Below are 14,344 nucleotides of genomic sequence, written 5' to 3'. Positions count from 1 at the left end.
TGCATAAATCAGAGACTGTTACGCAGAAAAATGGATTAAAGATGGATTTATGACAGATGATATGGATTATAACTAATTTATTCATAAATATTAAAACAGCAGCATGGAAGTGCTTCAGTCATGTCTCCCTCTTTCCTGTAAATATCCTGGTGAGCTTAGCTGGAAATTACATTTTGCTTGGGGCCCTACACAATCTAAGACCAGCCCTGCTGACAGATCACTTTCTTCATTCAAATTGTATAAGAAGAAAAATAATGTTTTTTTTTTTCAGGCTAATTTAGCTTTTAGGAACATTTGTTTAATAGATATTCTGTAAGGAAATGCAGCTCATTCAGTCCACCAATGAGTATCTAGATCTCCATCTGGTGGTCATATACTCTCGCTCTAAGAACAAGGAATTATGGGTAAAAAGAAAAAGCACTTTTGCCTCATCCACTGTGTAACCAACACAGGGAGTTAATGTCCAAATATTGCGTGTCACTGAACATTATACCACTGTTGCCATGGTAATTATTCATGTAGACCCTGTTCTACACATCATTTCCTTTTTTTCCTTTCCGGTGTCCAGGAAATGCTGGACCTCTCTGTTTCCAGCATGCAGGGAGAGCAGTGGGGGAATTAAAGTGACACAGCGCTGGAATAATGTGAAAGTAAAGCAGAGCAGCTCACAAGGGTGAAATCTTTAAAGGGGGAGTAACCCATTAATAGACAAGAATCCCCGAGGCTCAGGGTCTTTGCAGACTTTTCTATCAACCTGGAAGAAAATGTGAAGATAAGATACAAAAAAATAAAATAAAATAAAAATCCCCAAAATCATTGGGCAGGGTTCTGACTGGATGTTTTTGTTTTCTTGCTCTCCATTCCTTTGTGAGACACAGATGGACAAACAGCTGATGCAGGAGGCAGCTTCCCTCTCTGCGCACTCATGCTAGGACCCGAAGGCATCTTGAAATAGAAATTCAGAGGAAGAGGAGGAGGACAGAAAGGAGGGAGAGAGAGTGGAGGGGACATGAGAGAGAGCTCTGCTATGCCAGGCTCAATACCTAGCATGGCTGTACAGAAGAAGCAGAGTGTCGTCCCTCCATCGCAGGGACCACTTTCTACATCCACCATCGACAGCCAGGGGGTCGGACACAGACCTGAAGGAATACGAGGTAAGTGTCTTTTATCCTAAAATAGCATTTTGATAGATTTAGATCGAGAACATGATCTAAATCCAAACAAAAAATGACTAAACCACAAGCAGAGAATCACAGTTGAATGATCTGACCTGAACAAGAACACCTGGATGTCTAACTCTCACAGAAATGTGTAAATGTGCATTTTTTTCTTGATTCTGTTTTGTATTTCCATTTTGCTCGTGTTTGTTGCGTTAATGGGTACTTGTCAGGTGCTCGCCTTTTAAACGCTGCCTCTTTAATAATGGTTTCTTTTATTTAGTGCTCAGCCTGAGGCCAGCATGTTTTAACAGCTTATTCAAGCTGATGTTTTCAGGCTTCTAGATCCATGACATATCACATGCTCAACTGGGACATTTCTGTTTACAGACGAGGGATAACCAGGATAGGAGGGTAAAAGAAAAGAAAAGAAAAAAATCTGTATTAGAATATGTAAAACAACAATTTTTTTTTTCAAGCTGAGTTTTTCCCCCTTTCATTTATTTACAGAGAATGGCTCTTATTTCAAACCGAGTCCTCCACAGACGAAGAAAACAACCTGCTCTGCCAACAAGTCCATCCAAATCTGCAACGCTACCCTACGAGTTTCTGCAGGTTAGTCACTGCAAAGCCAGCCCAAGGCATAAGCAAACTAAACCTATGTACACTTGCCAGCTTGGTACCTGTTTTGACCCTTTGCCCTTTTGCACCTTTATAATTTTGTCTGGGACAAACGAGGCAACTTGAAGCTTATTTATATCCACCTTTGGGACATTTTGAACCTACTTTGGCAACCAATGACAAAAGGAAAGTTTGCTTATCATCATTCGGAAAGAAATGTTGCATAACCGCAGTGAATAATATCTAAAGTAGACGATAGAACGTTTTTAGAAAATATGAACTGGATTTAATATGTGAGATTTATTCATGTGAATGATTATTTCCACAATTCTTGAAATAAACGATAAAGTAAGCTGATTTTCAATTATTAAAGTACATGACGGGTATGAAATATGAATTAATTTAGTGCTTTCTAAACATTTAATTCAACTAACAAATCCAATCAAAGTTTTGATAAGTGAAAATTTTCAAATAATAATAATTCAACGCTGCTATTTCTGAGGCTTGTGTCTCAGCAGGGTTCATATTTAAAGCACAATGTAACATTTTGAAGACAAATTTCAACAAGTGAAACATTTCGAAACGGACAAGAGCAAGTACGAGAAATAATCCAATCTCCAAAGACACTTTATCCGAAATACAATTAATTTAACTAACTTGTTGAAGAGTCAGTCTGCATAATTCACAGATGGACCGCTTGTTTATTATAAAACACGTCTAACTTGAACTCTGTGGTGACTTTATTGGCAAATTGGGCTGCAAAAGCAAATTGATCTTGACCTTGAATCAACACTGTTGAACTCTTCCCCCCCCCAAACTGATGATAATATATTAATTTGGAGTTTTACATCGTTTTCAGTTGTGTTTTCATGATTTATCATCGTCTAACAATCCATTTTATTTTACAGCTGGTAACGGGCTGAATGTCGATGAAAGGTTGAAAGCAGCGCGAGAAAGACGGGAGGAGCAGCAGAAGTTACTCGGTGCGTGTGCATCACCGCCGCAGCGCATCCATTAAAAAATAAAAATAATTTAAAAAAAAACACCGAGCGAAACTACTTCTGCTTAATTCCCTCTCAGTCTCCCGGGAGCTGAGCCGACTGGAGCGGGAGCAGCGAGCCAGGCGCTACTATGAACAACAACTACAGGAGCGGAGGAAGAAACTCCTGGAGCAAAGGCTTAAAGAGGAGAGGAGGCGAGCAGCCGTGGAGGAGAAACGCAAGCAGAGGCTGAGAGAGGAAAAGGTGAGCTTTAGCAGTAGACTTTTTTTATTCGTACTTAATAATAATAATAATAATAATAATAATAATAATAATAATAATAATAATAACATGTTTTCATTTTATTTTTCTGAGTTAAGGAGCGACATGAAACTGCCGTGCGCAGGACAATAGAGAGGAGCCAGAAGGCCCAGCAGCAGCTCAGTCAAAGCTCCAGAGGCAGGAAGCTCGTTAAAAACGGTACTAAGAGATGCACGTACTTTTTCCTTTCTCCTTTTGCTAACGCCGTTTCTCTTAAAAAACAAAACAAAACAAAAGTCTCTCGTAAGGCTGCAGGCTCTTGGAATGTCTTATCTGTTGCTTTTGCCCTACTTACAAACTTTACGCTGATCAATGCGCCAGCTCCACGTCGCCTGCCTCTGTCGACGTGGGAGAGGAATCTGGTCAGTCGCCTCCTCACCCCTACTTGCTCTTATCTGGCTAGAAGCAAGAGTGCTGCTTGTAGGTCCGGAGAAGAAGGTACTCTCTCGTTCACCAGAAGGTCTTTTCTGCTTTAATACTTGGCTAATTTTACCTGAGCTGACCACCGCCGCTCTGTGTTCCTTCATATATCATTTTTCCCCCTCCCGCTCATATCGTCACGTTTCAACAAAAACTGCGTTTTTTCATTTTCATTATTTTTACACTGGCTCAAGTTGTCCATGTTTGTCGTCGTGCAGCTTCATGCCAGCCGACGGCTGCCATCCCATCCTCCGCCATTATCACTCCCAAACTCCGACATCAGTCAGTCTCAGTCCACCGCAGGTCGCCTGCTTCACCTTCCTCCGCCAACAGCCAGCAACGACACATCAGCCCCGCACAGGTAAAATCCACCCACTGCTGACCAGTCCTAAATTTCTCTCCTATCCTAGTTTTCAGAGCTATGAACTTCAATGTTTTATTATTATTATTATTTGGAGTTTATGTGATAAATAAATGAACACAAAGTAATGCACAATTGTGAAGTGGAAGGAAATTGTTTCATGGTTGACAAAAATCTGTCAGAAATAACATTTTGAAAGGTGTGACACGCTTTGTATTCAATCTTATTTATTCTGATGTCCCGAAATAAAATCCAATGCAAATAAATAAATAAAACAAAAATAGTCTTGTTGGTGGTGGCAGCATGATGATGGTGAGACAGTGGAGGAAAAGTTGTTAAGACTTTGTCTTTCAGCAGACAAAAACATTAAACATGCTGCTAAATTTGAATAAATCCAAGCATATCTTGGATTTAAAATGGCCTAGCCAAAGTTCAGACCTACATCCAACTGAGAATTTGCTACTGAACTTGAAATCCAACATTCAGGAAAATGGGTAAATATTTAGTCTAGATGTGCAAAGTCCATAGAAACACAGAAAAAGGCTGTTGTACAACTTATTGATTTGGTGTCAGGATTACAGCTACATGCCACACTTTTCAGATGTTTTGTTTAAAAAAACATGATTTTTCACTTTCACTATTTGTTGACTCATAACATAAATGTTCAATGTGACACACTGAAGTTTGTAGTGGAAATGTAACAAAATGTGGAATAGTTTAGGTAGTGGAAGTTCTGTTAACGTCTCCGGTTCGATCCAGATTCAAAAAGTAAGACAGGAAGCCATGAAGAAGACCCCCAACAGCAGCTCTGCCAAAAGATCGTCTGCTGCTGCTGTTAGCAGCATGAAGTCGCCCACCTGCACTCAGAGCAGAACAGCCTCCCCGTCACCGGAGCGGTAAGTAAACGTTTCCGCCTCATGTTGGCGTTGCAGACGGAAGCTGATGCTTCCCTCTGCGGTTCCATCCTGCAGGAGCCCCAGAAGATCGATCAGTAGACACTCCACCCCGCTGCACCTCGAGCTCCCAGCTGTTCCTGAGGAGGACGCTGCCATTTACTTCTCTGCTGGTAACACACGGCCCGTCAACGCACCAGACAAAGGTCAACAGCAGACACAGAGACGAGAAAATCTCACAGAGACGCCACGTCTAAAGCTGCCTGACGCACAGGTTGACGGCTCCACCGGGACAGCAGCAGATGGAAGTAAGTGGAAGAAATATTTATAAGTGAAAATGATTGTTTTGTTCTCTCTTTATGTCCTTATAAAGCCTCTCCTCTTTCAGATCCGCAGCCTGCAGAGGTCATGCTTCGTCCTTTGGCGGGCACCACTGACCCGAAGGAGGCCTCTCGACTTCTGGCTGAAAAGAGGAGAGAGGCCCGCATGCAGCGGGAGAAAGAGGAGCAGGAGCGCCTGCAACGAGAGGAAGCCGAAAGGTAAAATAAATAAAAATTTATAAAAAATATAGGTGAAAATACTAGCCTGGTAAAAACCTACGACAGTGTATTACGGCCATTTTACACAGGAAACATAAAAGGATTAGTACATTTCTGCCAAAAAATTTCCAAGGTCTTTCTAGAGAAAAGACCTTGGAAAAGGGAAAAAAAGTATTCAGAAATTTTCTGGAAAAAAATCTTTGGAAACTCAGAAATACCTTATTTCTGATTAATCTGAAAATTTTGTTTAGTTTTTTGGCAGAAATTTACTCCTCTTTCTTTGTTCCATATAAAATGACCCTAATACACCGTCATAAAAACGAGCCAATTGTTCTATGCTGCACTTCATGCAGAGGGTCTGGACCCTCGGCTATTGAGAAATGATTTCTTCCTGGAGGCGTGGACTCTGCTGAAGTTTTAAATTTTACCCGATCGCTAACGTTTGGCCACGAAGCACGTAATGCACCAGTTTGATGCTATGAACTTACCGGAAATTGCCTGAGCTTTAAACAATCATCCTCCACTGGAGAGAAAGAAGTATCCAGCTGAACAAAGTGGCCGTTAATGTTAATTCAATATTTGGAAGTGTGGTCAACACCAGCTGGAGGAAATGTTAACTTCCTCTGCTGCTATGGCTAAAACTACAAGCAGACACCAATTCTGAAGCAGCGCTGGAAATCAGCCTCGTCATTCACAACTTTTATCCTATTTGCTGATTGGCTCAGTTGAAATTTTACCGGAGGAATCCAAGTGAATGGGAGAAATCCCAGATGGAGCAATGAAGGGAGATTAGAACTGAGTGAAAGTAACCATTTCCACAATTTCACTGCAACTTCTGTTCAGGCGGAGTCGTGAAGAACAGCAGCGCAGGAGGGCAGAGGAGCAGGCTCGACAGGAGGCCGAGGCCAGGCGTCTCGTAGAGGAGAAGAGGAGAAGGGAGGAGGAGGAGCAGAGGAGAGCCGAAGAGGAGAGAGCTCAGGCAATGAGGGAGGCTGAACTTTTGCAGAAGCAGGTGCCCAGTAAACACATCATCTTACTATCCCAGGAGAAAAGCTCCCTGTACAGCAGGCATCGTTTTCATTTGTTTATCCGTGTCCGGATGTTGTTTGCACAGAGAGAGGAGGAACTGGCTAAAGAGCGAGCACGAGCCGAACAAATGAAGCAAGAGCGAGAGATCGCTGCACAGAAAGAGGAGGCAGAGCGCCAAGCGAGGAAAAAGGTTTGGAGACTTACGAAAACATTCATGCCCTTTGAACTTTTACACATTTTTTTTGCCATGTTGCGACTGCAAATATAGTTGCTTTGCTAAGATTTTCAGTTACAGGCCATCGCAAAGTAGTGCTTAATGGTGAATAATACATTGTAAAACACGCTTTTACAATCCCTTCCTTTTTGTATGTTACCTTTGGAAGTGTCGGGAAAATCCGCTTCCTGTGTCAATAACATGTCGAGTCTGTTCATCAGTCTCACTGCAGTAGATGTCCACACCTGGGACAGACACCTGAGCCCAGGATGCTTTAATGTCTTAATAAATAAGAAACAGCAGATTTAATGGGAAAACAGGATTTTAACACAATCGACGGCGACAATGTTTACCAATAACATCACCATCTGATTATCTTCTAATGTCTCTAGAAGAAAGAGCTCTGGTCCAATGAGAAAACTTTTATGCAACATTTCATGTGGGTGTGAAAGTAAACAATGCACATCACCCTGAACACACCGTCTCCATAGTGACGCATGATGGTGGCAGCAGCATCATGCTGAGGACTTTTCTTCAGCGGGGATACAAAAGACGCAGAGAACCGGTCAGAGCAGCGAGGTCCAAAATGTTAGCCATGAGGGCCAAAACTGTCAAGTTGAAACCACCTGGGGAATATTTATGAGTAAATATGTTGCACCTTATTGAATTTAACTAAATAAACTGATAGTTGTTGAAAAGGGATCAGTCAGACATTAAAAAAGGATCCAAGATTGCACACCTACGACACAACCCAGCATTTCCCAAAATGTTTGATGCAACTGTTGGGCCAGAAGATTTTTTTTTTTTTTTTTTTTTGCTGGATGTTATTATTGGTGCCAGTTAGTAGAAAATTAAGAAATACAGAAACCTGATTGATAAATATAGGGGAAAAAAAAACATTTTCTGCCTCATTTTATTGTATTTTGGGATGATTTTGTCTGTGAAAATGTTCCAAAATTTAAGAAAAGTCTCCGTCTGCATGAGCCTGCATGCGGTTTCTGCAGACGCTTTGCTAGCAGGCCAGACTGGCCTTTAGCTTCTGCTTCACCATTACTGACTACTTCATTTTCTTATATCACACAAAATCCCAACCGTTTATGTTTTGTCATGTGCTTCCTGCACATGACAAAACATGTGCAGGAAGCAGGATTTTCTCTTTTGCAAGGCAACTAACTGATAACATTAAAAAAAAAGCTGTGTGTTTTTGTTGCAACGTTGTCTTTTCCAGCGACTTGAGGAGATCATGCGGAGAACCAGAAGAACAGATTCACCAGATACGGTGAGATTTACTGATCGGCTCTTTTATTTATTTATTTATTTTTGATAAACAGTACACAGCCTCGGGCCTCTTGTGACGCACATCCAACGTCGGCTCATGAAAAGGCTTTTCCATCCCCGGCCTTGACTAAAAGCGTTTTGATATCTTTTTAATCGCAGAAATCTGTGTCGGCGCGGACCGTACCGAAGGAAAACACACAGCCTCCCCACAATGGGACGATAGAGGATGCCGCCAAGACGCCGGTGGGGACTAAAACCGCTGCCCAGCTAGGGCTGGGCAACGAGGACGATGTGGTACCGGTGGTGGCCTTCAAGGAGCGCAGATCCCTCAGAGCGCTCTCCGGCCTGGAGGAGATCCAGACCAAACAGAGAGCAGGTGAGGACGTAACGTCAAACCGCCTCGTTTTAGTAACTTTGGACTTGGTGCCGATCGTCTGTCGTTTCTGAGTTAGGATTCATCTTTACAAATGAAAATAAAAAAAAATTTCTGGATGCGTTTTCTCTCTCCTTACCTTTTTTTTTTTTTTTTAGAAGTCATCTGAGGTCATCGTGAGGCGTCTGTCATCCAGACGATTTGTCCCGCACAGCTACAGCACACAGCCATCCTGCTTCCTTTCAGCACCTCGAAAGGAGCACGCAACATTACAGCTTCGCCTCTCAGCGAGGACGTCTTGCGGTAGCCAGTGGCACACAAAAAAAAAAACACTCAGCAAAGTTCTTGCGTAATCATCTCTTTCCAGCAGGATTCGAATCAAACAAGCTCAAAATGAAGTGCACATCTACTTTCTGCTGTTAGTTTGCTAGTGGATACAGTTAGTCGGTTTGAATAATAGCTATTTTATCAATAAGAACTTGTCCAGGTTTTTTTTTTTTTTTTAGCTTAAACCTGATATTACTTACTGCTGACTCAGCACTTTTCCTTTTTTTTTTCCTCAGTGGAACTCGAATAAATCGAGATGCAGTTGAGAGCTCAATGTCGCCGCGTTGCAATTTTAATCTTGAACCTTTGTAAAATTATAGCAATCGTATGTAAGAAGCTGCTACGACGATACGGTTTCCAAAGATGGGCTTTAATTTTGTGTGTGTGCTGTCTTAGAGGCGAGAATGCAACAATGCCTTTTTTTTTGTTTATTTGTTTGCTTTCACAGTTGCTTCAAATCAAGAGAGCTGTAGGTTAAATGCTTTTTAAGCATAAAAATGCATAAAAATCGTGACTTCAACTTGATCCTATACCTTAAGTACTGTTCTAGACTATCACAGGTTAGCTTTATAAAAATGTTCAAATATATTAAAGCTGATGCCACACCTCTGTCCTTTTCTTCTTTTTAAAGACAGATATGTAAAAACAAAAACACAAATATAAAAACAATTTTAGAAAAGAGCGGCATGTAAAAAAATCAAAAATCAAAGTTTTGCATCAAAGTAAACATCTTGGACTTTTCGTAAAAATACTGAGCAAGTCGAGGGTTAACCAGAAGATGGCGACGGAGGCCGAGTCGTCCTCAGCAGCCATCTCGTCTCCTCCGTCCCTGTATGTCCCTGCGACAGCCAAGCCTCCATCTCGCCGTCGGTCACTGCCGTTGAAAAGTGTCCATCTGCAGAGGATCAGAGCAAACAGGTTATAAAATGCTCCTTATTCAAAAAGTCATTCTTTTAATTTTATATAAAACATAAAAATTAGTCTCTTTAAAAAAGGTATTTGTGCCCATTGAATTTGTCATACTGTTAACTCTGACAAAAGCCTTTAGAGAATTAATTATTTTATTTAGGGGTGTCATGTAAAGGGATTAAAAATGAACCCTGGGACAGTTTTGAGACGCTTGTATGTAAGAATATCCATCCAAGTAGATCCATCACTTAAAAAACTACTGAGATGCTCTGACTTTATCGGTTACAACATGAAAAACGTGTGAAAAAAGTTAAATGCTTTTTCAAGGAACTGAAATTTGTTTAATTTCTTCATGGAAGAATGAAACAAACAACAACAAAAAAACACACAAACCATTCTTGAGTTTATCTACAGCAGCAATGCCAAGCTGCTGGAATTTAACATCTTTCCTTTGGAGGAACAGCAACAAATATTTAGCCACCGCGGTGTAGTGAGGCCTCAGCAGCTGGAGGAAGCCTTCTGTGGAGGAGAGGAAGGAAAAAAGCAACGTTTGATATAGAAACATGTATGGATATGGACGCATGTGTTACTTTACCTGTCGGTTCAAATGCGTGCACGACGGCTGCAGAGTTGTAGGACAGCTCAGGATTTCTCGTCTGTCCGGAAAGCTGCACCAGCCTCCAAACCTGCTCTGGTGATACTGAAGTGGACAAAGTAGTCCTCAGCCCCTCTGAAACAGAGAAATTAAAAAAATTCTGTGAAGACAAAAAGGATATAAGTGACAGTTTCTTTAAAAAAAAAAAAAAAAAGAAAGAAAACAACAACATTACCCCAGCTCATCAGGTGACGCAAACACAAAGTCACATGCAGCAACGTCTCATCTGACAGGGAAGGAGACTCAAGTCCTCGGAGCAGCCCTGATAAGCACAGGCTCTCCTTCACAGCCTGGATAACATTAACTGGATTCAGTGTAACCTGAAGAGATTAGGCCGCCGTGGCGTAAACAGACTAACGAAAGGTAAGCTGGAGGCGTACCTGCTCGTCCATGCAGGCGCTGCAGAGGCCAGTGATGAGCTGGCAACTTTGTGAGATCAGAGCAGAGTTTGAGCTGGGACGATGGAGCAGCCGACCGACTTCCCTCAGCAGTCCTTCACTCATGAAGAGATCCTAAAAAGAAAAAAAATGAGATTACAGGAAAGTCGAACATCTTGCTCTCAAAAACAAACTTTTCTACGTTCTGTCACATTGCGACCATGGATTTCATCATGTTTTATTGGGATTTTAGGCGACAGACCAACACAAAGTGGCTCCTAAACCGTGAAGTAAAATAAATAAACAAAAATTTTTACAAATTAAAAAACTGACAAAGGATTTGATTCATTTTCATTCACTTCAATTGTGTCGGTGCATCATGTAGAATCCCTATATAATACACTGAAGTTTGTGGTCGTAATGTGACAAAATGTAAAAAAGAAAAAAAAAAGATTAGAGTAGGAATGATTTTGTGGTGTTAACCAGTTTTGTGGCATTAGGCAATTGAGGAAAAACTCAGGTTACAAAATATGATAGAGTACTAACATATAGTACTCTATCATAACTATATGTTAGTGTTGTGGGGGCCATACACAGTTTGGTGGGTGTGCGGTCAGTGTGCACAGCAGCGTTAAAGCTGACTGCATCCATGCAGTGTTTGAACTTTTGAGCAGGGACTTCAGAGGCAACACACAGTTAAGCTCCATGAGGTGTTCCTGGACCCGAACTGGGGATAAAAACGAGAAGCAGAATTAGATGCTTTATTTTAAAATAATGCCATGTACAAATGCATGTTACCATTCTTTGAAAGAGTTTGAAGGCATCTGCATGCTTGGGCTGCATTCTGATAAGAAAAAAAAAAAAAAATTCACAACATATGGAAAAGTCACCATTCGTTTCCCGCCCCCCACCAAGATCTCGGTTACCTTTTCTACAGAAGAAGACATCAGCGTCAGAAGCGACTTGGACAAATAATGACCCCCAATGCTGAGCAACTTTGGGTGATGCTCTGGAGCGGCGGCAATGTTGCAAAGAGCTGTGCAGCTGTAAAACTGAACTTCTGACCTGGAGGACTGCAGCAGGAGGACCAAGACAGGGATGCCCCCTGCTTGACAAAGAGTTCTTGTCGACCTATCTGAAAATAAATAAATAAAAATTACGACTGCTGAAAGACCCGACGGTTGGGGATTTGGCTAACACCAGTAAGGTAGAATTAGGGTGTCCGTCTTCTCATCAACTCCAATTCTGATAGAAAACATCCCCACAGCATGATTCGGCTACTACTGTGTTTCATACAGGGGAATTTGCAGATTTTACCTGCAACCCCATTCAAATCCATTTTGAATTTTGTGTAGTGACAAAATGCAAATGAATAATTCTGCGGGGTACGTGAACATTGACAAAATAGAGAGACAAACATACAACCTGAGTGGGAGAGATGCAACAGGGCCCACGCTGCATTCAGCTGTACCGCTGGATCGTAGGATTTTGCCAAAGCCAACAGAGGCATCACTCCGTCCACCAAAATAGAATCTCTGTTCGATTCTGAATAAAAATAAAGAAATTATGATGAAAATACTTCAACTTTTTGATACAGTACGATGTAAAGTTTGTGTGACGACGTGCAGGATTCTTATAAGATCTACTGATGCACATTTGCGCTACACAAATAAGAGTTTTAGAACATAAAACAACAAGAAGAACAACAAAAAGGTCTGCGCAAACCTGAGGACGCCAGCATGGCTATGCAGGCACAAGAGTGACACTGAGCCATCGGATCCCCCGACTGGAACAACTCCAACAGCGGCACCAACATCCCCGTCTCGATCACCAACTCTTTACAAACTGAAATCATGTTCATTCATTCATCAGTGCTTTAAAAATACCGTGCTTTTCGGACTTTATGCCGCTACGTTTTCCCCACGTTTTGAACCATGCGGCTTGTAGCCCTGTGCGGCTTTGTTGTGGATTTTTCTTCCACCACCAGGGGGCTCTTTAGTAGGAAGTGAATCATTGGAAGTCAAAATTGGAAATCAAAGAAGAAAGCGCTAATTTCCATTTAGAACAAGCACATGCTAGCAGCAGGCACGGATTAAGATGGAGACAGATTAATAACGCAGCCCTCTGCTGCGTCTTTATGGAAAACTGAGAGCGGCGGACATACCAGCGGCTTATATGTACGTTTCCAGTTTTTTTGTTGTTGTTTTGTTTAAAGAAAATTAAAAAAAAATTTGTTGCGGCTTATAGTGTGGTGCACGCCATAATCCGGAAAATACAGTAACTTTTTAAGAACAAACAAGTGTTACCATTTTTCTTTACTAGTAGATTAACCAGGGCAAAGGAAGTAGTCTTCTGCACATCCAGGTCAGGGGACAAAAGAAGAGCCGTGATTGTTTCCACAAAGGCATCTGGTAAGGGAGATTTCACTGCAACAAACAATCCCAGCCAGGAAGAGAAAGATGTAAGAACAATTTCTTTCACTTCTCAGAACTGACGTGGAGATTTAATATCAGGACAGTATTAAGTTATCTGATCCCTACCTGATAACAAAAGCATGTTAGAGCTGTCTGCGATCATCAAAATACTATAGTTTATTTCAAAACAAATACAAGGAAGTTGTATTAAAACCTCACATAAACTCACTTTGAATCAGAAATTGCAAAAAAAAAAAAAAAAAAAAAAAAAATTATGACATCTTAGCAAGATCTTTTCCATATGCCTCAGAAGGCACTGTTATTCACTATAACTGAGAACATGAAAAGCTTTTAAAGAGGACATCATTTTTCCTTCAACATAAAGAGATGGGCATGTGAATATTTAAGCTGGATGAGGTATATCAAAAATACAGTTGAACATTTGCATACTGGTCTTTTCCGTTAGGGTACTTATCTCCCGAGTGGGAATACGGCAAACAACGGTCACATTTTAACTACCCCTCGTCCGTACCGTCTGAAAATTGTTAAATGAAATTAAAGTCTTTACTCACAGTGGTGACTGATATGCAGGTAATAAATGGCTGCAGACATTTGCAGATCTGCATTTTGAGAGGCTGCTAGTCGGTTCAGTGCTTGGAGGCTTCTTTGATTGAAAACGTGAGTTTCATCATCTGAGAAAAGGAAAAGAAAAGAGTGATGAGTACAAATGCACCAAGCTAATAAAATAAATGTTTTATTTAAAAGGGCATTTCTCATACTAAGGTTAAAATAATCACATTATAGTCCTTATGAGTGACATTTAAAGTGTTTATTTCTGTTAATTTTATTAACAAAGGCTAATAGCTAATAAAAATCCAGAAGTCATATATCATTTTTCCTTCCACTCAACTTTCCATTATTGCAGCTCTCTGACCAACTTGCTCATTTGGCAGCGAGCTTTTGTGGCCTACCTTCATTATTTATGTGATATTATTTTCTAAGAAAATAAATGTTGGATTTTAACTGGTGGAAAGGCAACAAACAGAAATAAGTGCTTCAAATACAGCACCATCTGAACCCATGAGTTCATCTTTTTTTAATTAATTGTTGAAATAAACTTTCCAATAACATCCCAATTTACAAATGTACATTTTAAATTCAGCTACAATATATTGTCAATATATTGAAAGGACCAAATGACAGAAAGTAGGTGAAATTAAAATTTAATCACCATTGGTGATGGTCATACAATGTCTTAAACAAAGCACATCTATGCGCTTCTTTTTCACAACAGTTCTGTATCCTACCACACATGAGCTGCAATGACGATAAATCTTGAGCCATCTTCCGCTCAGGTGCATTCCTACAGCAGGTACACTGGAGAAGTTCTCCAAAAACTTCCTCCAGTTTGTACTTGAACTCCTCCCAAACTCCCCTCAGACGTGCAGCAAAGTCTCGGAGCAACCGGGAGCACCT

General features: G+C 40.9%; 2 protein-coding genes across 2 annotated transcripts; one reads left to right on the top strand and one right to left on the bottom strand.

The window, feature by feature from the left end:
* Positions 1 to 530: 530 nt before the first annotated feature.
* On the top strand, positions 531 to 9,119 carry LOC106904561 (uncharacterized). The gene is made up of 13 exons (XM_088002641.1): positions 531 to 1,154; positions 1,668 to 1,772; positions 2,687 to 2,761; positions 2,859 to 3,022; positions 3,139 to 3,517; positions 3,694 to 3,860; positions 4,620 to 4,756; positions 4,832 to 5,061; positions 5,142 to 5,292; positions 6,136 to 6,304; positions 6,407 to 6,511; positions 7,764 to 7,814; positions 7,973 to 9,119. The coding sequence occupies exons 1-13, from the start codon at positions 1,010 to 1,012 to the stop codon at positions 8,258 to 8,260; spliced, it is 2,166 nt and encodes a 721-aa protein (XP_087858767.1). The 5' UTR covers positions 531 to 1,009; the 3' UTR covers positions 8,261 to 9,119.
* Positions 8,863 to 12,567, bottom strand: LOC106904562 (uncharacterized). The gene is made up of 10 exons (XM_014968962.2): positions 12,180 to 12,567; positions 11,880 to 11,999; positions 11,381 to 11,589; positions 11,253 to 11,298; positions 11,048 to 11,181; positions 10,458 to 10,589; positions 10,253 to 10,367; positions 10,018 to 10,152; positions 9,816 to 9,941; positions 8,863 to 9,408 (listed from the first exon to the last, which is right to left on the bottom strand). Exons 1-10 carry the CDS (start codon positions 12,313 to 12,315, stop codon positions 9,281 to 9,283), a joined length of 1,281 nt encoding a protein of 426 aa, XP_014824448.2. The 5' UTR covers positions 12,316 to 12,567; the 3' UTR covers positions 8,863 to 9,280.
* Between the last annotated feature and the right edge of the window lie 1,777 nt (positions 12,568 to 14,344).

Source organism: Poecilia mexicana, unplaced genomic scaffold, assembly GCF_051168715.1.
Source record: "Poecilia mexicana isolate PSO_F unplaced genomic scaffold, ASM5116871v1 scaffold_22, whole genome shotgun sequence".
In the NCBI taxonomy this organism is placed as follows: domain Eukaryota; kingdom Metazoa; phylum Chordata; class Actinopteri; order Cyprinodontiformes; family Poeciliidae; genus Poecilia; species Poecilia mexicana.
The sequence above is the reverse complement of the archived record's forward strand: the minus strand, read 5'-3'. Positions and strand labels throughout refer to the sequence as shown.

What these genes read in the sequence shown, in the direction of transcription:
- LOC106904562 (XM_014968962.2), bottom strand. Translation starts at nt 12,315, where the DNA reads ATGAACATGATTTCAGTTTGTAAAGAGTTGGTGATCGAGACGGGGATG. An exon ending in TGTCTTCTTCTGTAGAAAAG is followed by an intron (nt 11,299 to 11,380) that starts GTAACCGAGATC and finishes TTTTCTTATCAG; the next exon opens with AATGCAGCCCAAGCATGCAG. An exon ending in TCAAACTCTTTCAAAGAATG is followed by an intron (nt 11,182 to 11,252) that starts GTAACATGCATT and finishes TTTTATCCCCAG; the next exon opens with TTCGGGTCCAGGAACACCTC.
- LOC106904561 (XM_088002641.1), top strand. Translation starts at nt 1,010, where the DNA reads ATGAGAGAGAGCTCTGCTATGCCAGGCTCAATACCTAGCATGGCTGTA. An exon ending in GCCTCCCCGTCACCGGAGCG is followed by an intron (nt 4,757 to 4,831) that starts GTAAGTAAACGT and finishes TCCATCCTGCAG; the next exon opens with GAGCCCCAGAAGATCGATCA. An exon ending in CTGAACTTTTGCAGAAGCAG is followed by an intron (nt 6,305 to 6,406) that starts GTGCCCAGTAAA and finishes TTGTTTGCACAG; the next exon opens with AGAGAGGAGGAACTGGCTAA.